General features: G+C 53.5%; 8 protein-coding genes and 1 pseudogene across 8 annotated transcripts in view; 6 read left to right on the top strand and 3 right to left on the bottom strand.

The window, feature by feature from the left end:
* The window catches only part of LOC139248205 (zinc finger protein 23-like), a 114,888-nt gene that overhangs the window by 35,666 nt on the left and 52,716 nt on the right, over positions 1-26,506 (top strand). The gene's annotated exons all lie outside the window — the stretch shown is intronic.
* Positions 9,002-9,544, top strand: LOC139248128 (histone H1-like). The gene has a single exon (XM_070871878.1). The coding sequence runs from the start codon at positions 9,002-9,004 to the stop codon at positions 9,542-9,544; it is 543 nt and encodes a 180-aa protein (XP_070727979.1).
* LOC139248195 (histone H4) lies at positions 10,504-10,815 on the top strand. The gene has a single exon (XM_070871934.1). It carries the CDS (start codon positions 10,504-10,506, stop codon positions 10,813-10,815), a length of 312 nt encoding a protein of 103 aa, XP_070728035.1.
* Positions 11,393-11,630, top strand: LOC139248350 (U2 spliceosomal RNA; annotated as a pseudogene).
* LOC139248189 (histone H3) lies at positions 12,038-12,448 on the top strand. The gene has a single exon (XM_070871927.1). The coding sequence runs from the start codon at positions 12,038-12,040 to the stop codon at positions 12,446-12,448; it is 411 nt and encodes a 136-aa protein (XP_070728028.1).
* Positions 13,215-13,601, bottom strand: LOC139248127 (histone H2A type 2-A-like). The gene has a single exon (XM_070871877.1). It carries the CDS (start codon positions 13,599-13,601, stop codon positions 13,215-13,217), a length of 387 nt encoding a protein of 128 aa, XP_070727978.1.
* On the top strand, positions 20,842-21,228 carry LOC139248307 (histone H2A type 2-A-like). Its single transcript, XM_070872088.1, has one exon. It carries the CDS (start codon positions 20,842-20,844, stop codon positions 21,226-21,228), a length of 387 nt encoding a protein of 128 aa, XP_070728189.1.
* LOC139248194 (histone H4) lies at positions 22,663-22,974 on the bottom strand. Its single transcript, XM_070871933.1, has one exon. It carries the CDS (start codon positions 22,972-22,974, stop codon positions 22,663-22,665), a length of 312 nt encoding a protein of 103 aa, XP_070728034.1.
* LOC139248126 (histone H1-like) lies at positions 23,995-24,702 on the bottom strand. The gene has a single exon (XM_070871875.1). The coding sequence runs from the start codon at positions 24,700-24,702 to the stop codon at positions 23,995-23,997; it is 708 nt and encodes a 235-aa protein (XP_070727976.1).

Raw genomic sequence — 26,506 nt, 5'->3', positions numbered from 1 at the left:
GGGACCCCGTGATGGCGACCCCATCCACGCCAGTGGCAGGGCCAGCTAAGACTTATGCGCAGGCGGCGTCCACATCCACGGCGCCTCCTGCTGCCCTGCCACCATTCAGACATAACCAAGAAACACGGGGTCAAGAGCTACACTCACCCCACAATGAGCATTGAGGAGTGCGTGCAGGCGATGGCTGTGGTAGTCGGCCCCTCAGCCTCCAAGATGTCTGGGAAGGCCATGTTCTTCCTGGGGTCGGAGCGAGCGGTGTCCCTGGCCATTGAAAAGGGGCTCACGGTGGGCGGGGCGTTCCTGCCGGTGGATCCTCTCGAGGCCACCGCGCAGAGGGTCATTCTATCGAACATCCCGCCCTTTGTTCCCGCTGAGCTCCTCCTCCCTCACCTACACCAACTGGGGGAGGTAAGGTCGGGGATCAACCCCATACCGCTCGGCCTCAGGGAGAACAGCCTGCGCCATGTGTTCTCCTTCCGCCGCCAGCTCTTTGTCCGGCTAGCGCGGGAGGAGACAACAGAGGGCAATTTTAATGTGGTGCACGAGGGGACTGCCTACCGCGTCTTCTGGACATCGGACGGCGTGCGGTGCCATGCCTGCAGGGAAGTGGGGCACGTTCGCAAGAACTGCCCCGCCTCCAAAGCCGCCAAACCATCGAAGGCGGCCAAGGCTGGCGCCGCCGCCACCCCTCCCCCTAGTTGCGTCCGCGTGCCGGGAGCCGTAGGTGCGCGGGCATCGTCGGGGGCCTTTGTTTTCATGGCCTCCAGCGGGGGGGAGGGAGAGCGTCCGACCGGAAAGAAGGCGCGGAAGAAGACGAAACATCTAGAGGCGGGTCCCCTCGGTGCGCAAGACAATCTGTTTACCGCACTCGGCCCAACCCCGTCACCGGCGAGTGCGGGGTGCCCTGAGCCCGTGCCCGAGCCCTTGACCAGTATCACAGAGGGGCTCGGGCGCGGGCAAGAAAAGAAAAAGGGGGGGGTGGAGCGGGAGGCCTCGGCAGACATGGAGGTCTCCCTGCCTCCGCGCCCCCCCAGGAACAAAAGGAGGCGCCGCTCCAATGAGGCGGGGGGGGAACAACATCCCTCCGTGGAGGAGTCGGTGCCCACCGCGTGTCCTGCGTCCCCCACCAGCGCCCCCAAACTGCGCCGTAGGCAGGAGGAATCTGTCCCCGGGGAGGGTGAGACAGTCGAGGCTGCCCAGCCTCTGCCTCCCGGGGATGGCGTGGAAGATCTGCCCGTCGGGGGCGTGGGGCCAGCGGAGGAATGCATTGCCGCCGGGCCGAGCGTCCCGGGGACTGAGGCGGGCGGGGCCGAAAAGGCCGAACTTGAGCCCGCCCAGCTATTAACCAACTTCCCCCGGGAGTCGCTCGACCCGGCAGAAACTGAAATTATGAATAATTTTAAAGATTCTGTACACACTGGGCCGGGGGGTGGCGGCGGGGAGGGGGAAGAACAACAACCCTCGCCCCCTACTTTAGAGCTGAGGGACTTGGTGGACCTGGAACATTACTTTGACCAGGTCTCTCCGCCTTCCCCGACTCCTGGGGCGGAGGAGGAACCCCTTCCGCTGTCGCTTCCTGACCCAGCACCAATTTTAAAAGAGCCCAGTGGGGACTTCTCTGTCGCTGATCCTGGGGGTGGGATCGGGGCAGAGCCAGGGCCGGATGGAGCGGCCGGGCCGTTTGCCGTATCTCGTGCGGTCGACGGGCCGGCTGCTAGCGGCGACCTCCCGGAGGGGGACGGGGACTCGGTGGAGGACGCGGGTGAAGATCTCGAGTCCATCGCCAGTGAGGCGGTGGATCTCCTCGTGCCCGCCGCTGAGTCCCCCCTCATTCCCGGAGATGAACTCCGGGACTTTTTGGTCCAGAGCCAGGGTCGCCGCAACCGAACCCATCTGGCCCGGGAAAGATGGTCCGAGCCGGGGCTGCTCATCGCTTCCGTCCGCGTCGCCGCTAAAACCATGGCCGCGGGCGGGCCCTTATCAAAGGCGCATGGCCTTGAGCTGCGCCGGCTCAAAAAGTTCCTCGCTGGGCTGCTGAAGGAGTGGAGGTCAACAAACGACTCCACTCCCTCCCCACAACAGGTTAAGTAGAGGTTGCACTATGCTCTTGTCATGAAGATAACCATTGCCAGCCTCAACATCAACGGCAGCAGAGAGGCACGCCGTAGATTTAACAATTTTTCGCTCCTGCGGGAGGGGAAATATGTGGCGTGTTTCCTGCAAGAAACCCACACCGTTCCGGGAGACGAAGCCACGTGGCTCCTGGAATGGCAAAGAGAGGTCCGCCTGAGCCACCTCACCGCCACTTCTAGTGGGGTGGCCATCTTGCTGGCCCCGCATTTTCAGCCGGAGATCTTGGGGGTCGAGGAGCCCATGCCAGGCCGCTTGCTGCACATAATGGTTCGCCTGGGTGATGTGCCGCTCCATCTCGTGAACGTGTACGCCCCTCAGCCCGGCCCGCAGCAAACGCGCTTCTTCGAAGAGGTGTCCGCTCTTCTTGGCTCCGTCAACGTCGGCGACTGCATTGTCCTCGAGGGGGATTTTAACTGCACCCTCGAGGCAAGGGACCGCTCCGGTGCCCCGCAGAGCATGACGGTGATGGAGAAGTTGAGGGACCTCGTCGGGTCCTTCGACTTGGTGGACGTCTGGCGAAATCTCCATCCCGACTCCAGCGCCTTTACTTGGGTGAGGCCTGGAGTAGGATGGTCCAGAGTCGACCGCCTTTACGTGTCTCGGGCGTACGTTTCCTGCGTCCCGGCGGCCTCCGTGCACCTGGTGTGGGCGGAGCTCGCTTCGCTCCGCGCGAGGACGGGGTCCGCGTACTGGCATTTTAACAACCAGCTGCTGGAGGACGTGCAGTTCCAGGACTCGTTCCGTCGTTTCTGGGCCGACTGGAGAAGGAAGCAGGGGGGCTTCCCCTCCTTGAGGCTATGGTGGGACGTGGGCAAGGCTCACGTCCGCGTCTTCTGTCAAGAGTACGCGAGGGGGTTGACCAAGAGGCGGGCGGCCAGGATCGGGCGCCTAGAGACCTGGAGTCCTGTCTCGGTCAAGTCGTCGGGGACCCGGCCCTGCGGACGGTGTACGAAGCGAAGAAGGCCACGCTGAAGGACCTGCAGCTCATCGGGTCCCGAGGTGCATTCGTGAGGTTGCGGATCCAGTTCCTGCGGGATCTGGACCGCGGCTCCCCCTTCTTCTACTCGCTGGAAAAAAGACAGGGTGTCCGTAAGCAGCTCTTGACGCTGCTGGCCGACGACGGCTCTCTCGTCTCGGATCCGGAGGGCGTCAACAACAGGGCCCGTGAATATTACGGGGCCCTGTTCTCTCCGGAGCCGTCCAGCGAGGAAGTGCGTTGAGTTTTGTGGGAGGACCTGCCGAAGATCAGCCCGGAGGGTGCCGAAAATCTGGAAGCTCCGCTAAGCCTGGCGGAGCTGACCGGCGCCCTCGACCGGCTCTCGGGGGGAAAAGCCCTGGGGCTGGACGGGCTGACCGTGGAGTTCCACAGGGCGTTCTGGGACGTCCTGGGGGGCGACTACGCGCGTGTCCTGGGGGAAAGTCTGGCGACCGGGAGATGCCCCTCTCTTGGCGCAGGGCAGTCATCGTCCTGCTGCCTAAGAAGGGCAATCTCCCCCTCCTTAAGAACTGGCGCCCGGTCTCCCTCCTCAGCACGGACTACAAAATCTGCGCCAGGGTGATGTCTGCTCGCCTTGGTGCCGTGCTGGACCACATGATCCACCCCGACCGGTCCTACACGGTCCCGGGCCGGACAATCCACGATAACATCCATCTGGTCCGGGACCTCATCCATTACTCCCAGGAGGCTGGTCTGTCGGTCGCCTTCCTATCCCTCGACCAAGAGAAGGCGTTTGACAGGGTGGATCACGACTATCTGCTCGGAGCTCTGCGCACTTTCGGGTTCGGGACGCATTTCGTCGCCCGGATCCGACTTTTGTACGCTGCCGCGGAGTGTCTGATTAAGGTTAACGGGTCCTTGACGGCGCCCCTTCGCTTTGGGAGAGGGGTGCGCCAGGGATGCCCCATGTCCGGCCAGTTATATGCCGTCTGCGTGGAGCCTTTCCTGCGCCTCCTGCAGACGAGGTTGACGGGACTGGCTCTGCAAGGGCCGGGCGTGGAGTTCGTCCTCTCGGCTTACGTCGATGACGTGCTCCTCACGGTAGAGGATCCCGCTGACCTGCGGAGGATGCGTGAGTGCCAGGAGATTTACTCGGCCGCATCCTCCGCCAGAATCAACTGGGAGAAATATTCCGGACTCCTGGTGGGTGAGTGGCGGGTGGACTCCCTGCCGGAGGAGCTCAGGCCTTTTACCTGGAGCACGACCCATCTCCTCTATCTGGGAGTCTACCTTAGCCCCGACGAGGAAGCCTGGCCGGCGAACTAGCAGGAGCTGGAGGCCAAGGTCGCCGCTCGCCTAGGGCGCTGGACAGGACTGCTCCGAGTGCTGTCCTACAGGGGTCGAGCGCTAGTCATAAACCAGCTGGTGGCCGCCATGTTGTGGTACCGGCTGGTCACTTTGACCCCTCCCCCTGCGATTGTCGCCAAGATACAGAAGAAGCTGGTGGACTTCTTCTGGAACAACAGGAAGCACTGGGTCTCTGCCGCGGTCTTGAGTCTCCCGCTTGGGGAGGGCGGTCAGTCGTTGGTGTGCGTCAGCACCCAGCTCGAGACTTTCCATCTTCAGACCCTGCAGAGATACCTTTACATTGAGCCCCCTCCTAGGTGGCATGCTCTGGCGATGTATTTCTTCCGCCAGCAGCACGGCCTCAACTACGACACGCAGCTCCTGTTTGTGAGTGTGGGGGGCATCAGGACCGCCCCCCGGGAGCTGCCTGTCTTTTACAAGGAACTCATCAGGGTCTGGAACAAAGTCTCCACCAAGCGCAGCTCTCCACCGGCTGGAGTGGCGGCCGCCCTGCAGGAGCCGCTGCTCATGAATCCGTACCTCCATGACCGAGGTTTTTTGTGGCGGTCGGACGAGAGGGCTGTGGCTGGTGAGGTGACCAGGGTCAGGGACCTGCTCGATGGCGGAGGAGCGGGCTGGATGGCGCCAGACACGCTGGCGCGGCACCTAAATTCTGCCAACGTCCGCCACGCGGCCGATGCCATCGAGTCGCTAAAAAGAGCTCTGGGCCCCGACTCTGTTAGGTGCATCAAGGAGGCTCAAGCACGTGGGGAGATCCCGTCCGAACTGACCCCCGTCCGGACGGAATTCCTCATCGGCGCCAAACCCCGGAACCTCCCTCGGGGGCCGGCGCCTCAAAACTTGAGCCTCCGTGCCTTTCAGTTCCGCGCGGAGGGGTTTCCTGTACGGGCTGCTCCTGCACACTCTCAACTTTGCCATCCTCGCCTGCCGTCCAGACACGCCATGGCGTACCATCCTGCCGTCCGAAGGAGGCGGGGGTCCGATGGAGGGCACTCTACGCAGGGGTCCTCCCACTATTTATCGGGGACTTGGCCTGGAGGGTGGCGCACGGAGCAGTGCCGTGCAATAAATTTTTAAGCCGGTTCACGGGCTCCCAGGCCGCCTGCAATTTGTGCGGTCTGGAAGAGTCCGTGTTCCATGTTTTTATTAAGTGCACGAGGTTGCAGCCCCTGTTTTGTTATTTAAAGGGGCTGCTCCTGAAATTCTGGCTGCACTTCAGTCCCACACTCCTGATCTTCGGGCACCCTGTGCGGAGGGGAGCGGGTAGGTCCAAGGGCCTCCTCGTAGGACTGCTCCTGGGCACGGCCAAGGGTGCCATCAGCCGGTCCAGGCAGCGGGCGGTCGAGGGGGTCATTCAGCCAGACTGCCTGCCTCTCTTCCGCGCATACATCCGGTCCAGGGTGTCCTTGGAGATGGAGCATGCGGTGTGCACCGGTACGCTCGCGGCCTTCCGCGAGAGGTGGGCACCGGAGGGACTGGAGTGCATCATCACGCCCGGCAACCAAATTTTAATTTGATTTTATGTTTTTAAGTTAATTTGTTTTAATTGCCGGTGCTTTTAGTGTCCCCCTCTCCTTTTATAGGGGGCACTTGGAGAAAAAAAAGGAAAAAAAAAAAGCCTTGTAAATGGTTGGTGTTTCCCCCAGATCGGGGGGGCATGGTTTAATGTTTTTTGTTTGCTCCCAAAAAGAGTTCCATGCACAAGGACCCCCACGTCCCTCTGCACCGCAGCATGTTGTAATTTCTCCCCATTCAGCCGTCTTCACAAAGCAATCCTGCAAAAACATCGGAGGGACGAGGGAGTGGGAGTTTTTGCTGGGACCGCGCAGGAGTTAATATCTGACAGAAATAGTTCGAGATTAGTTTAGTTAGAGAAACTTCTTCACCCAGAGAGTGGTGAACCTGTGGAATTCTCTACCACAGAAAGTTGTTGAGGCCAATTCACTAAATATATTCAAAAAGGAGTTAGATGAAGTCCTTACTACTAGGGGGATCAAGGGGTATGGCGAGAAAGCAGGAATGGGGTACTGAAGTTTCATGTTCAGCCATGAACTCAGTGAATGCCGGTGCAGGCTGGAGGGGCCGAATGGCCTACTCCTGCATCTATTTTCTATGTTTCTATGTTTCTATTAGAGTCAAACACTCGGTCACTGAGAGTAATATCGAAGTGGATAATCAAGAGGTTGTATGTTGAGAGGAACTTATTACAATCACTATCACGAATGAAGTAGTACTCGGTGAAATAATGGGACGAAAGACGGACAAGTCACCTGGAATTGATGGCTTACATCCTGTGGTCTTATGAAATGTGGCTGTAGTGATAGTGGATGCATTGTTTGTAATCTACCAAAATTCCCTGGATTCTGGGGTGGTCCCAGCAGATTGGAAAACCGCAAATGTAACACCCTTATTTAAAAAAGGAGGCAGACAAAAAGCAGGAAACTATCACCCAGTTAACCTAACATCTATCATTGGGAAAATGCTGGAGTCCATTATTAAGGAAGCAGTAGCAGGACATTTGGAAAAGCATGATTCAATCAAGCAGAGTCAGCATGGTTTTATGAAAGGGAAATCATGTTTGACAAATTTGCTGGAGTTCTTTGAGGATGTAACGAGCAGGGTGGATAAAGGGGAACCAGTGGATGTGGTGTATTTGGATTTTCAGAAGGCATTCGATAAAGTGCCACATAAGAGGTTACTGCACAAGATAAAAGCTCACGGGATTGGGAATAATATATGCTTGGATAGAGGATTGACTAACGAACAGAAAACAGAGAGTCGAGATAAATGGGTCATTTTCCGGTTGGCAAACAGTAACTAGTGGGGTGTCGCAGGGATTGGTGCTGGGTACTCAACTATTTACAATCAATATTAATGACCTGGATGACGGGATCGAGTTTAATTTAGCCAAGTTTGCCGATGATACAAAGATGGGTGGGAAAGCAAATTGTGAGGAAGACACAAAAAATCTGCAAAGGAATATAGACAGGCTAAGTGAGTGAGCATAAATGTGGCCCATAAGAACATAAGAAATAGGAGCAGGAGTAGGCCATATAGTCCCTCGAGCCTGGTCCGCCATTTAGTGTGATCATGGCTAATCCGATCATGGACTCAGGTCCACTTTCAGATGGAGTATAATGTGGGAAAATGTGAGGTTATCCACTTTGGCAGAAATAATAGAAAAGCAAATTATAATTTAAATAAAGAAAAATTGCAAAGTGCAGCAGTACAAAGCGATCTGGGGATCCTTGTGCATGAAACACAAAAAGTTTGCATGCAGGTACAGCAAGTAATCAGGAAGGCAAATGGAATGTTGGCCTTTATTGCAAGGGGGATAGAGTATAAAAACAGAGAAGTCCTGCTACAACTGTACAGGGTATTGGTGAGGCCACATCTGGAGTACTGTGTACAGTTTTGGTCTCCGTATTTAAGGAAGGATATACTTGCATTGGAGTCTGTTCAGAGAAGGTTCACTCAGTTGATTCTGAAGATGAGGCGATTGACTTATGAGGATAGGTTTGAGTAGATTGGGCCTAAAAACATTGGAGTTCAGAAGAATGAGAGGTGATCTTATTGAAACTTATAAGATAATGAGGGGACTTGACAAGGTGGATACAGAGAGGATATTTCCACTCATAGGGGCAACTAAAACTTGGGGACATAATCTTAGAATTAGGGGCTGCCCATTTAAAACTGGGAAGAGGAGGAATTTCTTCTCTCAGAGGGTTGTAAATCTATGGAATTATCTGCGCCAGAGAGCTGTGGTGCCTGGGTCATAGAATATATTTAAGGCGGAGATCGTCAGATTTTTGAGCGATAATGGAGTAAAGGTGTTGTGTCTGGAGAAAGAGTCAGACTGAACACTGTGAGCTCAAAGTAAAGTGTGACCTTTGTCTTTGATTGCAGGTCTCCAGAGTGCCTCTCCAACCTGGGAAGCCTCCTAAATACCTGTGCTCCCAAAGAATTATGGGATCCTTGGGACTCCAGGGGATGAGCCCTCTGGTGGCTGTACAGAGTAAATATAAGTATACAGATATAACAAAACGGTTATGCGGAGCGGGCAGGGAAGTGGAGCTGAGTCCATGATCAGATCAGCTATGATTTTATTGAATGGCAGAGCATGCTTGAGGGATCAAATGGCCTACTCCTGCTCTGATCACAGCCAAGCAAGTGATAAATGTGGGACACTGTTTCTCTAACTCTCTGACACTGTCCCGCAGTGTGGGATTCATAATGTGTCTGTCTCTGGTACAATATAGTGAGAGAGGAGACTTCATCTTCTGTCTCTCCAGAATAAAACGGGACTTCACAGGTCAGTCTGGAACTGATACTGTGCATGTCTTTCTGTGTCTCACCGCCCGACCTCGCACTCTCCTGACTCTCGCTCACACCTCTCCCCTCTCTCTGCCTCTCTGTTGCTATCCGCTCTCTCTTGTACTGGTTGTGAAGGCGGGATACTGTTATTTAGCATGATGTGGAAACGCTGTTGGAAGTGCAAGACGGATAATGTCTCTGTTTCTCTGGTGCAATACGTGAAGGTGTAACACTGTTACTGAGCGTATTATGGAGACACTGATACAAAGTGTAAAACTAACTGATACTGTATCTGTCTGTGTCTGGGCGACCAATATCCTCAAGGTTGTGGCCGATGGCAAGGATCGCAGAGGAATGTCCCTGGCCACGATAAAGAAGGCTCTGGCGGCCAAAAGCGTGGATGTGGAGAAGCGCGGGTCCCAGATCAGATTCAGTATTAAGAAGAATGTGATGAATGGCTCCCTGAAGCAGAACAAGGGCACGGGCGCCTCGGGCTCCTTCAAAATCGCTAAGACGGATTCCCAGGAGAAAGTGGGAAAGAAGGTGAAGAAGCCAGCAGCCAAGAAAGCAGCAGCCAAGAAATCTCCAGCAAAGAAAGCAGCAGCTAAGAAAACGAGCACCAAGAAGGCACCAACAGCAAAAAAGACAGCGAAAGGGCCGGCTGGGAAGAAGGCGGCGGTGAAGAAGCCCAAGAGCCCCAAGAAAGTGAAGGCGGCCAAAAAGGTGGAGAACCCGAGGGTCAAGGCCACGCCCAAATCAGCAAAGGGCAAGAAAGCAGCACCCAAAAAGTAAATAAAAAGGCAACTTCTAAACATTTAAACCCAAAGGCTCTTCTCAGAGCCACCCACGCCTCTCAGAAAAGAGCTGATCCCGGAATCAAATAATCCCTGTCCCGGGCTCAGATTCCAGATAGAAATCATTGAAAATGACCCCGGGATCCCTCGTGACTCGTTGCCATTGGCTGCACCCAACCCCGCCCCCCCCCAGTGCCTGCACCCACCCCTCCCTCAGTGTCTGCACCCACCCCTCCCCCAGTGTCTGTACCCGCCCCTCCCCCAGTGTCTGCACACGCCCCTCCCCCAGTGCCTACAATAAAACACAGAGAATGGGATGTCCGGCCCGGGCCTCACTGTAACTGGGGTTTGAGTCCGGCTCCAGTCTCAGTTCCTGGTCAGTCATTTCACAGATTCAGGGGGAAGAGTCTCTGTGAGACAGTGGGACTGGCGGCGATACCCCGCCTCACAACTCAACCTCCAAACACCAGATTCTCCAAATCAGCTGGAATAAGGTGTTTGCAAAGTGCTGAACCGGTCTGTGAGAGGAGATGGAATAAGGTCTGAGATTGACAGGGAACGGACTATATAGGCGGGAATATTCCTGATTGTGAATTGTACCGGGACCTTATTTAACAGCTTCTGGTCCCTGGAAGCCTTGAATATGAATTCCGAGTCTGTAAGGGTTTGTGCGGAGCGCTGTGTATCGGTTGTATTGTGGAGAAAACAATTTGAAATTGGCGGTTGCAGAAAGCTGGAGGTGGAGCTGGAAGATCAGAGGCGGCGCTCTGCTCTGTCTCTCAATCTTGATTCTATCTCCGTCCCTGCCGCGCTCTCTGTTTAACCTCTCACTCTGTCTCCTCCCCTTCCCGCCTCTCTCACTCTGCGCTTTCTCAGTCAGGTCGGGGCCGGCTCTATAAAAAAGGAGCCAGGAGGAGTTAGTTCCTCATTCAGCGACAGTTTGAGTGAAGAATCATCATGTCTGGACGAGGAAAAGGAGGCAAAGGACTGGGCAAAGGCGGAGCCAAACGGCACCGTAAAGTGCTCCGTGATAACATCCAGGGCATCACCAAACCCGCCATCCGCCGCCTGGCTCGCCGTGGCGGTGTCAAGCGGATCTCGGGCCTGATCTACGAGGAGACCCGCGGGGTGCTGAAGGTTTTCCTGGAGAATGTCATCAGGGACGCCGTCACCTACACCGAGCACGCCAAGCGCAAGACGGTCACTGCCATGGATGTGGTGTACGCTCTCAAACGCCAGGGCCGCACTCTCTATGGATTCGGCGGCTGAACAACTCCACCCTTTCCACCCAGCACAACACAAAGGCTCTTTTAAGAGCCACCCACCGCCTCACAGAGGGAGCAGTGACCTGGGGATGGCAGTGTGGACGGTTTGGTTGGGAAATTATTTCAGCTATTTAATTAAAGGAAAGAAACATTTGGATATATATAGTGCCTTACATGGCCATCGGACTTCTCAAAGCCAATGAAGTACTTTTGCAGTGTAGTCGCTGTAGGAATATGGGAACTATTAAATATTTTAGAACAATAGCTTAATATGAGATCAGAAACTCCGGGTGTCCCGGTCACAATGAGCGGGCGGGGATACACAGTCTCCTTTACCCGACATTACAGTCTCCCCTCACATAATCCTGTCATGTTGTGAGCTTTGTGTGAGAATCGGTGAAACGGGACGGCACTGGTGGGATGGATGCGGGACTTTGTGTTTACAGGATGCAGTGACCGGGGAATTATTCCCGCCCGCTGCAGACCCATCAGGGAATGGGACAGAATTCAAACCGGAATGTTAAAGAGAATGGGATTGGTGATTTATAATGGGACACCATCGAGGTTATAAAGAGCCGGAGATCGCTTCTCGGCCTTTTGGCTAAGATCATGCGTAACTGACCTGACAGGGGAGTAACCATGACCCCAAAGTGGTTCTCCCTGGATCAGGAAGCTGGTTCTCCTATGCTTTTTGGAAATAGGAGGTGGGTGGGGTGGCTTGACCCATCCACCTCCACGGAGGTGTGTGGGGGACCTGACCCATCCACCTCCATGGCACGAACCTGGTATTGCAGTACTTCCAGGAACGGTGCAGTGGCTCTCGGACTTTTGGCTAAGAGCATTGGCGCAGAGTGATCCTTGATGTGTGCAAGGTGACCTCTGGCGTTTGTGATTTGACAAAGAATTGGAAAGATTGGCTACGAATTAAAAAAAAATAAAAAGCCGGATTCTTCAATTGCTGGCGGGAAATTAGAGTTTCTTTAATCTCTGTTCGTTGAGACTCTGAAATTGGCGGGCTGTTTGAAATTGACGAACTTGTCAGTTTCATTTAAGTCAATCATGGCCCAGTAATCCCCGCCCTTCCCTTTCGCTCTCGGTGATTGGTTGTAACATGATTGGCGGTCGGGTTATGACCAATCACAGTCCAGGGACGGACCCTGATAGAAACTTTAAAAGGACCATTCCCAGTCCGTGTGTCCCAGATTGTGCTGAGATCCTTTCAGAAGATGGCCAGAACCAAGCAGACAGCGCGCAAATCGACCGGAGGAAAAGCTCCTCGCAAACAGCTGGCGACCAAAGCGGCCCGGAAGAGCGCTCCGGCCACGGGCGGAGTGAAGAAGCCTCATCGCTACAGACCCGGCACCGTGGCTCTGAGGGAGATCCGCCGCTACCAGAAATCCACCGAGCTGCTCATCCGCAAGCTGCCCTTCCAGCGCCTGGTGAGGGAGATCGCTCAGGACTTCAAGACCGACCTGCGCTTCCAGAGCTCGGCCGTCATGGCCCTGCAGGAGGCCAGCGAGGCTTACCTGGTGGGGCTGTTTGAGGACACCAACCTGTGCGCCATCCACGCCAAGCGAGTCACCATCATGCCCAAAGACATCCAGCTGGCCCGCCGCATCCGCGGGGAGCGCGCCTAGACTTCCTCCTTGCCCGGGCTCCAAGGTTTCGCACCAAGTGCAACAACGGCTCTTTTCAGAGCCACCAAATCAGCAAAGGAAAGAGCTGCGACCGGCTCCAGGCAAACTGTCCTGTGTACACATCGTGCACGCCTTGTAGTGTTACTGTAACTGCGGCTTTATGCAGTGCAGGCGGTGAATATCTGACGGTGTGGCTTTGATCCAGGTTTCAATGCGAGTCAGATTCCCAGTGTACCGACTGCACCCGCCCAGTGTGGGTCGCGAACTATAAGTGGGAGATCTGCTAGTGAATTAATCCCACTGCACATACCAGGATAGATTCCAGAGAAAAGTCGAGCTGCCTGCAATCTATCTCCCCTTTAACCCAGCTCTTAATGCGGGGTTAGGTCGGATACTATTTGTAATATTTTACATTAACCATGAGCTGAAATTCCATCCTCTACGCAAATTTAAAAATGGGTAAAAAGTACGTATGTATCAATGTGTTCAGAATGTATATATTTCTCCCTATGGAATTATTGCCCCTATAAAAGTCAGTGAGCCCATCAACCGCTCATTCCTTTATACTCGGCTCTTATCATCCGGTTCAGATACGGCTGTCCCAACATGTTCAATGACTAGCGGTCTCACGTTCAGCTTCCGTCTGTTTTGTATTAAATTAGATCAGGGACAATTGTGATCCATAGAACAGAAAGCAGCCCTTTCACAGATACTGTGGGTGGCTCTGAAAAGAGCCTTTGGGTTATTACATTAAATGCTGTCCGCTTTACTTGCCCTTGGGCGCACTGGCGGTTTTCTTGGGCAGCAGCACAGCCTGGATATTAGGCAGCACTCCGCCCTGAGCGATGGTCACCTTTCCCAGCAGCTTGTTGAGCTCCTCGTCGTTGCGGATGGCCAGCTGCAGGTGTCTGGGGATGATGCGGGTCTTCTTGTTGTCGCGGGCCGCGTTGCCGGCCAGCTCCAGGATTTCAGCGGTCAGATACTCGAGCACAGCAGCCATGTAGACCGGGGCTCCGGCACCCACACGCTCAGCGTAGTTCCCCTTTCGCAGGAGCCTGTGAACACGGCCCACAGGGAACTGCAGTCCGGCCCGGGAGGAGCGAGACTTGGCCTTGGCCCGAACTTTACCGCCGGTTTTTCCTCTCCCAGACATTTCCACAATCCACACGTTCAGAGAAAGAATGAGAAACTCCTCCCACATCTGCCTTTCTTGTACCTTCTGGAGGAATGCAGGGAGCGAACTTGTGATTGGTCGCTCAGTGGTGCATTTCATTGGTCATCTGAAAAGACCAATTACAGTCTGTTTAGCCCACCAATGAAAGTAGGGCGGAAATTACTGTCTCCAACAGTCAGAATAACGATTTTAATTCAAAAACCCCGCCAAGAAATTTTAAAATAGCTGATTATGTGAATAAAGTCACCATTAGTCAAAGATTTGTGGTGGGTATAGGGGCACGAGATCCTATAGTGGTGGGTATTGGGGGACAGAACACTATATGGTGGGTATAGGGGCACCCCTAAAATGTAGGTATAGGGGCACGGGACACTATAAGGTGGATAATAGGGGGCACAGGACCCTAAAGGTGGGTAAAGGGGCACAGGACATTATAAGATTGAGTATAGGGAGCACGGAACCCTATAGGGTGGCTATATTGGGCATGGGACCCTATAGTCGTGGGTGAAGGGGCACGGGATCCTATTGGGTGTATGGTGGAATGGCAACTTATCGGAGTGGGTATTTGGGCACGGGATCCTATAGTGGTGGCTATAGGGGGCACAGGACCCTATAATGTGGGTATATGGGCACGGGACCCTGTAGGATGTGTATATGGGCATGGGACCCTACGGGGGTGAGTATAGGGGCACAAGACCGTATAGAGGTGGCTATAGGGGCACAGGACCATACAGGGGGCATGGGACCCAAAAGGAATGGGTAAAGAGCCCATGAACGAAGGCCAGCAGACTTATAAGGTGATGTAACGGCACTGAGAATGCAGGGCAGCGTTTCTTGTTTTCCCCGAAACTGGGTCAGGGAGTGAATTCTGACCATGTGAAAGTGAAAGTGAAAGAGGTGAGTCAGCACAGTACAGCTTCCTTCCCTTAGCACGGCACTGTATCGCTCGGCACTGCCTGGGACGTTCTCACTACTGGTGAGAGTTCGGGCAGAAAGTGAGGAGTACTGTCAGAGGGTCAGTACTGAGGGTGCACTGCACTGTCAGAAGAGCAGTACTGAGGGAGTGCCGCACTGTCGGAGGGGCAGTACTGAGGGAGTGCTGCACTGCTGGAGGGGCAGTACTGAGGGTGCGCCGCACTGTCGGAGGGGCAGTACTGAGGGAGTGCCGCACTGTCGGAGAGGCAGTACTGATGGAGCGCTGGACTGTCAGAGGGGCAGTACTGAGGGAGTGCTGCACTGTCAGAAGGGCAGTACTGAGGGATCGCTGCACTGTCAGAGGGGCAGTACTGAGGGAGCGCTGCACTGTCAGTGGGTCAGTACTGAGGGAGCGCCGGTCTATCAGAGGGGCAGTACTGAGGGAGTGCTGCACTGTCGGAGGGGCAGTACTGAGGAACTGCTGCACTAATGGAGGGGCAGTACTGAGGGAGCGCTGCACTGTCAGAGGGGCAGTACTGAGGGAGTGCTGCACTGATGGAGGGGCAGTACTGAGGAAGTGCTGCACTGTTAGAGGGGCAGTACTGAGGGAGCGCTGCACTGATGGAGGGGCATTACTGAGGAAGCGCTGCACTGTCAGAGGGGCAGTACTGAGGGAGTGCTGCACTGATGGAGGGGCAGTACTGAGGGAGCGCTGCACTGATGGAGGGGCAGTACTGAGGGAGCACTTCACTGTCGGAGGGGCAGTACTGAGGGAGTGCTGCACTGTCAGAAGGGCAGTATTGAGGGAGCGCTGCACTGTCAGAGGGGCAGTACTGAGGGAGTGCTGCACTGTCAGAGGGGCAGTACTGAGGGAGTGCCGCACTGTCAGAGGGGCAGTACTGAGGGAGCGCCGCACTGTCGGAGGGGCAGTACTGAGGGTGCGCCTCATTGTTGGAGGGTCAGAACTGAGGGAGCACTGCACTGTCAGAAAGTCAGAACTGAGGGAGCACTGCACTGTCAGAGGGGCAGTACTGAGGGAGAGCTGGACTGTCGGAGGGGCAGTACTGAGGTGCGCTGCACTGTCAGAGGGGCAGTACTGAGCGAGTACCACACTGCCGGAGGGGCAGTACTGAGGGTGCGCCGCACTGTCGGAGAGGCAGTACTGAGGGAGTGCCGCACTATCGGAGAGGCAGTACTGATGGAGCGCTGGACTGTCAGAGGGGCAGTACTGAGGGAGTGCTGCACTGTCAGAAGGGCAGTACTGAGGGATCGCTGCACTGTCAGAGGGGCAGTACTGAGGGAGCGCTGCACTGTCAGTGGGTCTGTACTGAGGGAGCGCTGGACTATCAGAGGGGCAGTACTGAGGGAGCGCTGCACTGATGGAGGGGAAGTACTGAGGGAGTGCTGCACTGATGGAGGGGCAGTACTGAGGGAACGCTGCACTGACGGAGGGGCAGTACTGAGGGAGCACTTCACTGTCAGAGGGGCAGTACTAAAGGAGTGCTGCACTGTCAGAGGGGCAGTACTGAGGGAGTGCTGCACTGCTGGAGGGGCAGTACTGAGGGTGCGCCGCACTGTCGGAGGGGCAGTACTGAGGGAGTGCCGCACTGTCGGAGAGGCAGTACTGATGGAGCGCTGGACTGTCAGAGGGGCAGTACTGAGGGACTGCTGCACTGTCAGAAGGGCAGTACTGAGGGATCGCTGCACTGTCAGAGGGGCAGTACTGAGGGAGCGCTGCACTGTCAGTGGGTCAGTACTGAGGGAGCGCCGGTCTATCAGAGGGGCAGTACTGAGGGAGTGCTGCACTGTCGGAGGGGCAGTACTGAGGAACTGCTGCACTAATGGAGGGGCAGTACTGAGGGAGCGCTGCACTGTCAGAGGGGCAGTACTGAGGGAGTGCTGCACTGATGGAGGGGCAGTACTGAGGAAGTGCTGCACTGTTAGAGGGGCAGTACTGAGGGAGCGCTGCACTGATGGAGGGGCATTACTGAGGAAGCGCTGCACTGTCAGAGGGGCAGTACTGAGGGAGTGCTGCACTGATGGAGGGGCAGTACTGAGGGAGCGCTGCACTGATGGAGGGGCAGTACTGAGGGAGTGCTGCACTGTCAGAGGGGCATTACTGAGGGAGTGCTGCACTGATTGAGGGGCAATACTGAGGGAACGCTGCACTGATGGAGGGGCAGTACTGAGGGAGCACTTCACTGTCGGAGGGGCAGTACTGAGGGAGTGCTGCACTGTCAGAAGGGCAGTATTGAGGGAGCGCTGCACTGTCAGAGGGGCAGTACTGAGGGAGTGCTGCACTGTCAGAGGGGCAGTACTGAGGGAGTGCCGCACTGTCAGAGGGGCAGTACTGAGGGAGCGCCGCACTGCCGGAGGGGCAGTACTGAGGGAGCGCCTCATTGTTGGAGGTTCAGAACTGAGGGAGCACTGCACTGTCAGAAAGTCAGAACTGAGGGAGCACTGCACTGTCAGAGGGGCAGTACTGAGGGAGAGCTGGACTGTCGGAGGGGCAGTACTGAGGTGCGCTGCACTGTCAGAGGGGCAATACTGAGCGAGTACCACACTGCCGGAGGGGCAGTACTGAGGGTGCGCCGCACTGTCGGAGAGGCAGTACTGAGGGAGTGCCGCACTGTCGGAGAGGCAGTACTGATGGAGCGCTGGACTGTCAGAGGGGCAGTACTGAGGGAGTGCTGCACTGTCAGAAGGGCAGTACTGAGGGATCGCTGCACTGTCAGAGGGGCAGTACTGAGGGAGTGCTGCACTGTCAGTGGGTCTGTACTGAGGGAGCGCCGCACTGTCGGAGGGGCAGTACTGAGGGAGCGCCGCATTGTTGGAGAGTCAGAACTGAGGGAGCACTGCACTGTCAGAGGGGCAGTACTGAGGGAGAGCTGGACTGTCAGAGGGGCAGTACTGAGGGTGCGCTGCACTGTCAGAGGGGCAGTACTGAGGGAGTGCAGCACTGTCAGAGGGTCTGTACTGAGGGAGCGCTGGACTGTCAGAGGGGCAGTACTGAGGGAGTGCTGCACTGTCAGAGGGGCAGTACTGAGGGAAATCTTTATTAGTCGGGAAATTGTGTTGGGGAAATTGATGGGATTGAATCCCGATAAATCCCCAGGGCCTGATGGACTGCATCCCAGAGTACTTAAGGAGGTGGCCTTGGAAATAGCGGATGCATTGACAGTCATTTTCCAACATTCCATTCACTCTGGATCAGTTCCTATCGAGTGGAGGGTAGCCAATGTAACCCCACTTTTTAAAAAAGGAGGGAGAGAGAAAGCAGGGAATTATAGACCGGTCAGCCTGACCTCAGTAGTGGGTAAAATGATGGAATCAATTATTAAGGATGTCATAGCAGTGCATTTGGAAAATGGTGACATGATAGGTCCAAGTCAGCATGGATTTGTGAAAGGGAGATCATGCTTGACAAATCTTCTGAAATTTTTTGAGGATGTTTCCAATAAAGTGGACAAAGGAGTACCAGTTGATGTGGTATATTTGGACTTTCAGAAGGCTTTCAACAAGGTCCCACACAGGAGATTAATGTGCAAAGTTAAAGCACATGGGATTGGGGGTAGTGTGCTGACGTGGATTGAGAACTGGTTGTCAGACAGGAAGCAAAGAGTAGGAGTAAATGGGTACTTTTCGGAATGGCAGGCAGTGACTAGTGGGGTACCGCAGGGTTCTGTGCTTGGGCCCCAGCTGTTTACATTGTACATTAATGATTTAGACGAGGGGATTAAATGTAGTATCTCCAAATTTGCGGATGACACTAAGTTGGGTGGCAGTGTGAGCTGCGAGGAGGATGCTATGAGGCTACAGAGTGACTTGGATAGGTTAGGTGAGTGGGCAAATGCGTGGCAGATGAAGTATAATGTGGATAAATGTGAGGTTATCCACTTTGGTGGTAAAAACAGAGAGACAGACTATTATCTGAATGGTGACAGATTAGGAAAAGGGAAGGTGCAACGAGACCTGGGTGTCATGGTACATCAGTCATTGAAGGTTGGCATGCAGGTACAGCAGGCGGTTAAGAAAGCAAATGGCATGTTGGCCTTCATAGCGAGGGGATTTGAGTACAGGGGCAGGGAGGTGTTGCTACAGTTGTACAGGGCCTTGGTGAGGCCACACCTGGAGTATTGTGTACAGTTTTGGTCTCCTAACTTGAGGAAGGACATTCTTGCTATTGAGGGAGTGCAGCGAAGATTCACCAGACTGATTCCCGGGATGGTGGGACTGATCTATCAAGAAAGACTGGATCAACTGGGCTTGTATTCACTGGAGTTCAGAAGAGTGAGAGGGGACCTCATAGAAACGTTCAAAATTCTGACGGGTTTGGACAGGTTGGATGCAGGAAGAATGTTCCCAATGTTGGGGAAGTCCAGAACCAGGGGTCACAGTCTAAGGATAAGGGGTAAGCCATTTAGGACCGAGATAAGGAGAAACTTCTTCACCCAGAGAGTGGTGAACCTGTGGAATTCTCTACCACAGAAAGTAGTTGAGGCCAATTCACTAAATATATTCAAAAGGGAGTTAGATGAAGTCCTTACTACTCGGGGGATCAAGGGGTATGGCGTGAAAGCAGGAAGTGGGTACTGAAGTTTCATGTTCAGCCATTAACTCATTGAATGGCGGTGCAGGCTAGAAGGGCTGAATGGCCTGCTCCTGCACCTATTTTCTGTGTTTCCATGTTAGATTGTGGCGAGCACAAATTTGATTGGTCTCTTTAAACATCCAATCAGAGAGATACAGAACACTGGATATTGACAAGCCAATCACAACCATTACCTTCGCCCATCCCTCATTAGCATAGGGCTGTGGGCGGAGTGTGGGGCTGCAGATATAATACGGGCTCGGAGCAAAATTTCCCCAAATCTGCGCCTGACTGAACAAGACGATGGCTGACGAAAAGAAAACAGGTCCCGCCAAGAAAGGCGCCAAGAAAGTAATCAAGAAAACCCCAGCGAAGAGCGGCAAGAGGCGCAGAAAGTCGAGGAAGGAAAGTTACGCCATCTACATCTACAAAGTGATGAAGCAGGTTCACCCCGACACCGGCATCTCCTCCAAGGCCATGGGCATCATGAACTCGTTTGTGAGCGATATTTTCGAGCGCATCGCGGGTGAGGCTTCCCGCCTGGCCCATTACAACAAGCGCCGCACCATCAGTTCCCGGGAGATCCAGACCTCCGTGCGCCTGCTGCTGCCCGGGGAGCTGGCCAAGCACGCCGTGTCGGAAGGGACAAAGGCGGTGACCAAGTACACCAGCTCCAAGTGAGACTGTCCGCTGTCCTGACAGATCAAACCCCAAACACAACGGCTCTTTTAAGAGCCACCCACAGCCTCTCTGAAAGTGCTGCACAAACGCATCTCCCTTTACACTCTGTTGACTGTAATTATTTCCTGAACAAGTATATTTGAGAATGTTTACACTTCCAGCTGTAGATTTAGTTTTGAATTTTCAGATATCAGTTTCACTGTCCGGTTCCACCTTAGCGTCGCTGGAATTTTCCGCCAACTACAAATACGGTCCCTGGTCGCTGTTTCCCTTTGCTCAGACATGTTCATTTACACCGCCTGCCGAATTAAGAGCTTGTTTAGGGGCTGAGACTCAGATTTCAGTCACACATTCTCTCTCGCAAGCCCTTTTCAAGTTTATTTTTCAATTCCTGTTGCGGGTCAGTCCGTTGATTAACCCGAGACTCCCCGCAGTGTAACAACCCAGAATGGGAGTTCTTAGAGACCAGAACCGGGGCAGTTTGAATACTCTGTTCCTCTTCTCTTTTCACAGAAGGACTCCCAGTTCTGGGCTCACTCCCGCCTTTGCAGGGGCTCGATCGATAATCTGTGAAACACAACTTTTACAAAGATTGAGTTGGAATGTGTCCCGTTACAGAATCGGTGGGGTTTGATTCCCGCCCATTAGACAGTTTGAAATAGTACCCGAATTTAATCCTGATTGTAACAGCCTGGAACTTGCAAGGGGAATATGTAAAAGACAAAATTAATTAAAACGTGTTGGGAAATCTTTGACTAATGTTGAATTTATATTAACATAATCCGCTATTTTAAAATTTCTTGGCGGGGTTTTTGAATTAAAAATCGATATTCTGACTGTTGGAGACAGTAATTTCCGCCCTACTTTCATTGGTGGACTAAACAGACTGTGATTGGTCACCTGAAAAGACCAATGAAATTCACCACCGAGCGGCCAATCACAAATTCGCTCCCTGCATTCCTAGAGAAGGTACAAGAAAGGCAGATGTGGGAGGAGTTTCTCATTCTTACTCTGAACGTGTGGATTGTGGAAATGTCTGGGAGAGGAAAAACTGGCGGTAAAGTTCGGGCCAAGGCCAAGTCTCGCTCCTCCCGGGCCGGACTGCAGTTCCCTGTGGGCCGTGTTCACAGGCATCTGCGAAAGGGGAACTACGCTGAGCGTGTGGGTGCCGGAGCCCCGGTCTACATGGCTGCTGTGCTCGAGTATCTGACCGCTGAAATCCTGGAGCTGGCCGGCAACGCGGCCCGCGACAACAAGAAGACCCGCATCATCCCCAGACACTTGCAGCTGGCCATCCGCAACGACGAGGAACTCAACAAGCTGCTGGGAAAGGTGACCATCGCTCAGGGCGGGGTGCTGCCTAATATCCAGGCAGTGCTGCTGCCCAAGAAAACCGCCAGTGCGTCCAAGGGCAAGTAAAGCGGACAGGATTTAATCTAATAACCCAAAGGCTCTTTTCAGAGCCACCCACACTATCTATGAAAGGGCTGCTTTCTGTTCTGTGGATCACAATTGTCCCTGGTCTAATTTAATACAAAACAGACGGAAGCTGAACGTCAGACCGCTAGTCATTGAACATGTTGGGACAGCCGAATATGAACCGGATGATAAAAAACAGTATAAAGGAATGAACGGTTGATGAGCTTACTGACTTTTATAGGGGCAATAATTCCATCGGGAGAAATGTATACATTCTGAACACATTGATCCATGCGGACTTTAACCCTTTTTTTAAATTTGCGTACAGAAGGATGGAATTCCAGCTCATGGCTAATTTAAAATATTACAAATTATATCCGACCTGTCCCCGCATTAAGAGCTGGGTTAAAGGTGAGATACAGATTACAGGCAGCTCGTCCCCTCTCTGGAATCTATTCCGGTCTGTGCAGTGGGATCAATTCACTATCAGATCTCCCACTTATAGTTAGCGACCCAGATTGGGCGGGTGCAGTCGGTATACTGGGCATCTGACTCGCATTGATACCTGGATCAAAGCCAGATAATCACCGCCTGCACTACATAAAGCCCCAGTTATAGTAACACAAGACGTGCACGGAGTGTACACAGGACAGTTTGCGTGAAGCCGGTCGCAGCTCTTTCCTTTGCTGATTTGGTGGCTCTGAAAAGAACCGTTGTTGCACTTGATGCTAAAGCTTAGAGCCCGGGCAGGGGGAGTCTAGGCGCGCTCCCCGCGGATGCGGCGGGCCAGCTGAATATCTTTGGGCATGATGGTGACTCGCTTGGCGTGTCTCAACGAACAGATTAAAGAAACTCTAATTTCCCGCCAGCAATTTAAGAATTCGGCTCTTTATAACCTCGATTGTGCCCCATTATAAATCACCAATCCCATTCTCTTTAACATTCCGGTTTGAATTCTGTCCCATTCCCTGATGGGTCTGTAGCGGGCGGGAATAATTCCCCGGTCACTGCATCCTGTAAACACAAAGTCCCGCATCCATCCCGCCAGTGCCGTCCCGTTTCACCGATTCTCACACAAAGCTCACAACATAACAGGATTATCTGTGAGGGGAAACTGTGTATCGCCGCCCGCTGATTGTGACCGGGACACCCGGAGTTTCTGATCTCATGTTACTATTGTTCTAAAATATTTAATTTTTCCCATATTCCTAAAACGACTACACTGCAAAAGTACTTTATTGGCTTTGAGAAGTCCGATGGCCGTGTAAGGCGCTACATAACTCGGCGTGTTACTTTCCATTAAATAAATAACTCAAATAATTTCCCACCCAAATTGTCCACAAAACCATCCCCAAGTCATTGCTGTCTTTGTGAGGCGGTGGGTGGCTCTTAAAAGAGCCTTTGTGTTGTGCTGGGTGGAAAGGGTGGAGTTGTTCAGCCGCCGAATCCATAGAGAGTGCGGCCCTGGCGTTTGAGAGCGTACACCACATCCATGGCAGTGACCGTCTTGCGCTTGGCGTGCTCGGTGTAGGTGACGGCGTCCCTGATGACATTCTCCAGGAAAACCTTCAGCACCCCACGGGTCTCCTCGTAGATGAGGCCCGAGATCCGCTTGACACCGCCACGGCGAGCCAGGCGGCGGATAGCGGGTTTGGTGATGCCCTGGATGTTATCACGGAGCACTTTACGGTGCCGCTTGGCTCCGCCTTTGCCCAGTCCTTTGCCTCCTTTACCTCGTCCAGACATGATGATTCTTCACTCAAACTGTCGCTGAATGAGGAGCCAACTGCTCCTGGCTCCTTTTTTATAGAGCCGGCCCCGACCTGACTGAGAAAGCCCAGAGTGAGAGAGGCGGGAAGGGGAGGAGACAGAGTGAGAGGTTAAACAGAGAGCGCGGCAGGGGAGGAGACAGAATCAAGATTGAGAGACAGAGCAGAGCGCGGCCTCTGATCTTCCAGCTCCACCTCCAGCTTTCTGCAACCGCCAATTTCAAATTGTTTTCTCCACAATACAACCGATACACAGCGCTCCGCACAAACCCTTACAGACTCGGAATTCATATTCAAGGCTTCTCGGGACCAGAAGCTTTTAAATAAGGTCCTGGTACAATTATCAGGAATATTCCCGCCTATATAGTCCGTTCCCTATCAATCTCAGACCTTATTCCATCTCCTCTCACAGACCGGTTCAGCAGTTTACAAACACCTTATTCCAGCTGATTTGGAGAATCTGGAGTTTGGGGTTTGAGTTGTGAGGCGAGATATCGCCGCCAGTCCCATCGTCTCACAGAGACTCTTCCCCCTGAATCTGTGAAATGACAATGACCAGGAACTGAGACTGGAGCCGGACTCAAACCCCAGTTACAGTGAGGCCCGGGGCGGACATCCCATTCTCTGTTTTATTGTAGGCACTGGGGGAGGGGTGGATGCAGACACTGTGGGAGGGGCGGGTGCAGACACTGGGGGAGGGGGTGGGTGCAGACAGTGAGGGAGGGGTGGGTGCAGGCACTGGGGGAGGGGTGGGTGCAGACACTGGGGGAGGGGCGGGTGCAGACAATGGGGGAGGGGTGGGTGCAGACACTGGAGGCACGGTGGGGTGCAGCCAATGCCAACGAGTCACTAGGGATCCCGGGGTCATTTTCAATGATTTCTATCTGGAATCTGAGCCCGGGACAGGGATTATTTGATTCCGGGATCAGCTCTTTTTTGAGAGGCGTGGGTGGCTCTGAAAAGAGCCTTTGGGTTGAAATGTTTAGAAGTTGCCTTTTTATTTTTTTTTGGGCGCTGCTTTCTTGGCCTTTGCTGATTTGGACGTGGCCTTGACCCTCGGGTTCTCCACCTTTTTGGCCGCCTTCACTTTCTTGAGGCTCTTGGGCTTCTTTGCCGCCGCCTTCTTCCCAGCCGGCCCTTTCGCTGTCTTTTTTGCTGTTAGCGCCTTCTTGGTGCTCGTTTTCTTGGCTGCTGCTTTCTTTGATGGAGATTTCTTGGCTGTTGCTTTCTTTGCTGGAGATTTCTTGGTTGCTGCTTTCTTTGCTGGAGATTTCTTGGCTGCTGCTTTCTTTGCTGGAGATTTCTTGGCTGCTGCTTTCTTTGCTGGAGATTTCTTGGCTGCTGGCTTCTTCACCTTCTTTCCCACTTTCCCCTGGGGATCTGTATTAGCGATTTTGAATGAGCCCGAGGCGCCCGTGCCCTTGATCTGCTTCAGGGAACCATTCATCACATTCTTCTTGATACTGGACCTGATCTGGAAGCCGCGCTTCTCCACATCGACGCCTTTGGCCGCCAGAGTCTTCTTTATCGCGGCCAGGGACATTCCCCTGCGATCCTTGCCATCAGCCACAACCTTGAGGATCTGGTCGCCCAACCTGGGACCGGCTGGCCCGGAGCGGGGAGTCGCCTTCTTCTTCTTGCTGGGAGCCTTGGTTTGAGCGACGGCGGCAGGAGGAGCCGTTTCGGCGGCTGCAGTATCAGTCATGTCCGCGACTCTCGAAAATGTCTCTGACAGTCAGAGCTGGGTCAGAAATGAAACGAGAGGCGGCGACACAGAGCAACTTAAAGGCAGCGAGCGGACGGGGAGGAGACATCCTGCTGTCAGCTCCCGGCCCCTCCAGCCTCTCTGTGTTTCTCTCTCCTCACTAACTCTCCGATTCCAATTCAACTCGGGCCCTCCACATTCCCAGACTGGCCTCTTTCTATCCCGAAGACCGGGATGTTTGCTGCCGAGAAAGTTCCATCCGAATTGAAGGCAGTAATTTCGATTTAAACCCGTTTCATTGCTGCACTGGTCGCGCTCTCTCAGCCGATCGCGGATATTTTCTCTGTTTTTTGACTGAAATTTGAAATCAAATCAAACTTTCTGATTCATTCCCACTTCAGGCCTGAGCAGGGCAGCAGGGCGATCCTGTGACGGGGAAATCTTTGAATTTTACACAAGAGGGACTCTGAAATCCGGCGATGAGAGCGGACACACAAACACAGTGACATTAGTCTAACCCGCCCGTCCCTTTAACACACTCTCGCTCACACAATGTTGAAATCTGCACATTCACAGCACAAACTGTTCCCAGATTTACAGTTCCCAGCACAGGTTTTCCTCTCCGCTCGGCTGTGCTGCCGATTCTCGGGTCAGTTGTAGTTTCCCAGCTCAGTAAGTGTTAAACACTCTGAGGCCGGCGCTCCTCACAGTGTCTGTTCCCAGATTCAGGGGCAGGAGCCAATCACAGCTGTGGCTGGCTTAACCCATATCTGCTTTTAAGTTGTTATTGTTCTAATGCAGAAATATGTTTGACTAACATGAAAATACAAATTATGAGCTCACCGCCCCTGCAGCCTCTCTTTGTCTCTCTCTCCTCAGAAAATGAGGGACATATAACAGTAACTGGTGCCCTATCCATCCATACTCAACGCCCAGAGATGGCTATCAGAGAGAGCGACAGAGAGACACACACAGTATCAATCTTAAACTACCGAACTGTGTCTCCATATTACTCTCAATAATAGTATCACACATTAATGTACAGCATCAGCGGAAAAAGACACAGAGACAGATACAGTATCAGTTTTACACTTTGTATCAGTGTCTTCATAATACGCTCAGTAACAGTGCCACACCTTCACGTATTGCACCAGAGAGAAACAGAGACATTATCAGTCTTGCACTTCCAACAGTGTTTCCACATCACGCTAAATAACAGTATCCCACCTTCACAAAAAGTACAAGAGAGAGGGATAGCAACAGAGATGCAGAGAAAGGGGAGAGGGCTGAGCGAGAGACAGGAGATTGCGAGGTCGGGCGGTGAGACACAGAAGACATGCACAGTATCAGTTCCAGACTGACCTGTGAAGTCCCGTTTTATTCTGAAAGTTCCCATTGGAGAGACAGAAGATGCAGTCTCCTCTCTCACTGATATTGTACCAGAGACAGACACATTATTAATGTCAGAGAGTGAGAGAATCAGTGTCAGAGAGTGAGAGAAACAATGTCCCACATTTATCGCTCGCTTGCCTGTTGAACTCTCTGCAATCGTGCAGCCCAGGGCCATAAGAACATAACAAATCGGAACAGGATTAGACCATTTAGCTCCTCGAGCCTGCTCTGCCATTCAATAAGATCACGGCTGATCTGATCATGGACTCAGCTCCACTTCCCTGCTCCCTCCCCATAACCATTTACTCCCTTATCGATCAAAAATCTGTCTATCTCCGCCTTAAATATATTCAATGACAAAGCCTTCACAGTTGTCTGGGGCAGATAATTCCATAGATCTACAACCCTCTGA

Source organism: Pristiophorus japonicus, unplaced genomic scaffold, assembly GCF_044704955.1.
Source record: "Pristiophorus japonicus isolate sPriJap1 unplaced genomic scaffold, sPriJap1.hap1 HAP1_SCAFFOLD_29, whole genome shotgun sequence".
NCBI lineage: Eukaryota > Metazoa > Chordata > Chondrichthyes > Pristiophoridae > Pristiophorus > Pristiophorus japonicus.
The sequence above is the reverse complement of the archived record's forward strand: the minus strand, read 5'-3'. Positions and strand labels throughout refer to the sequence as shown.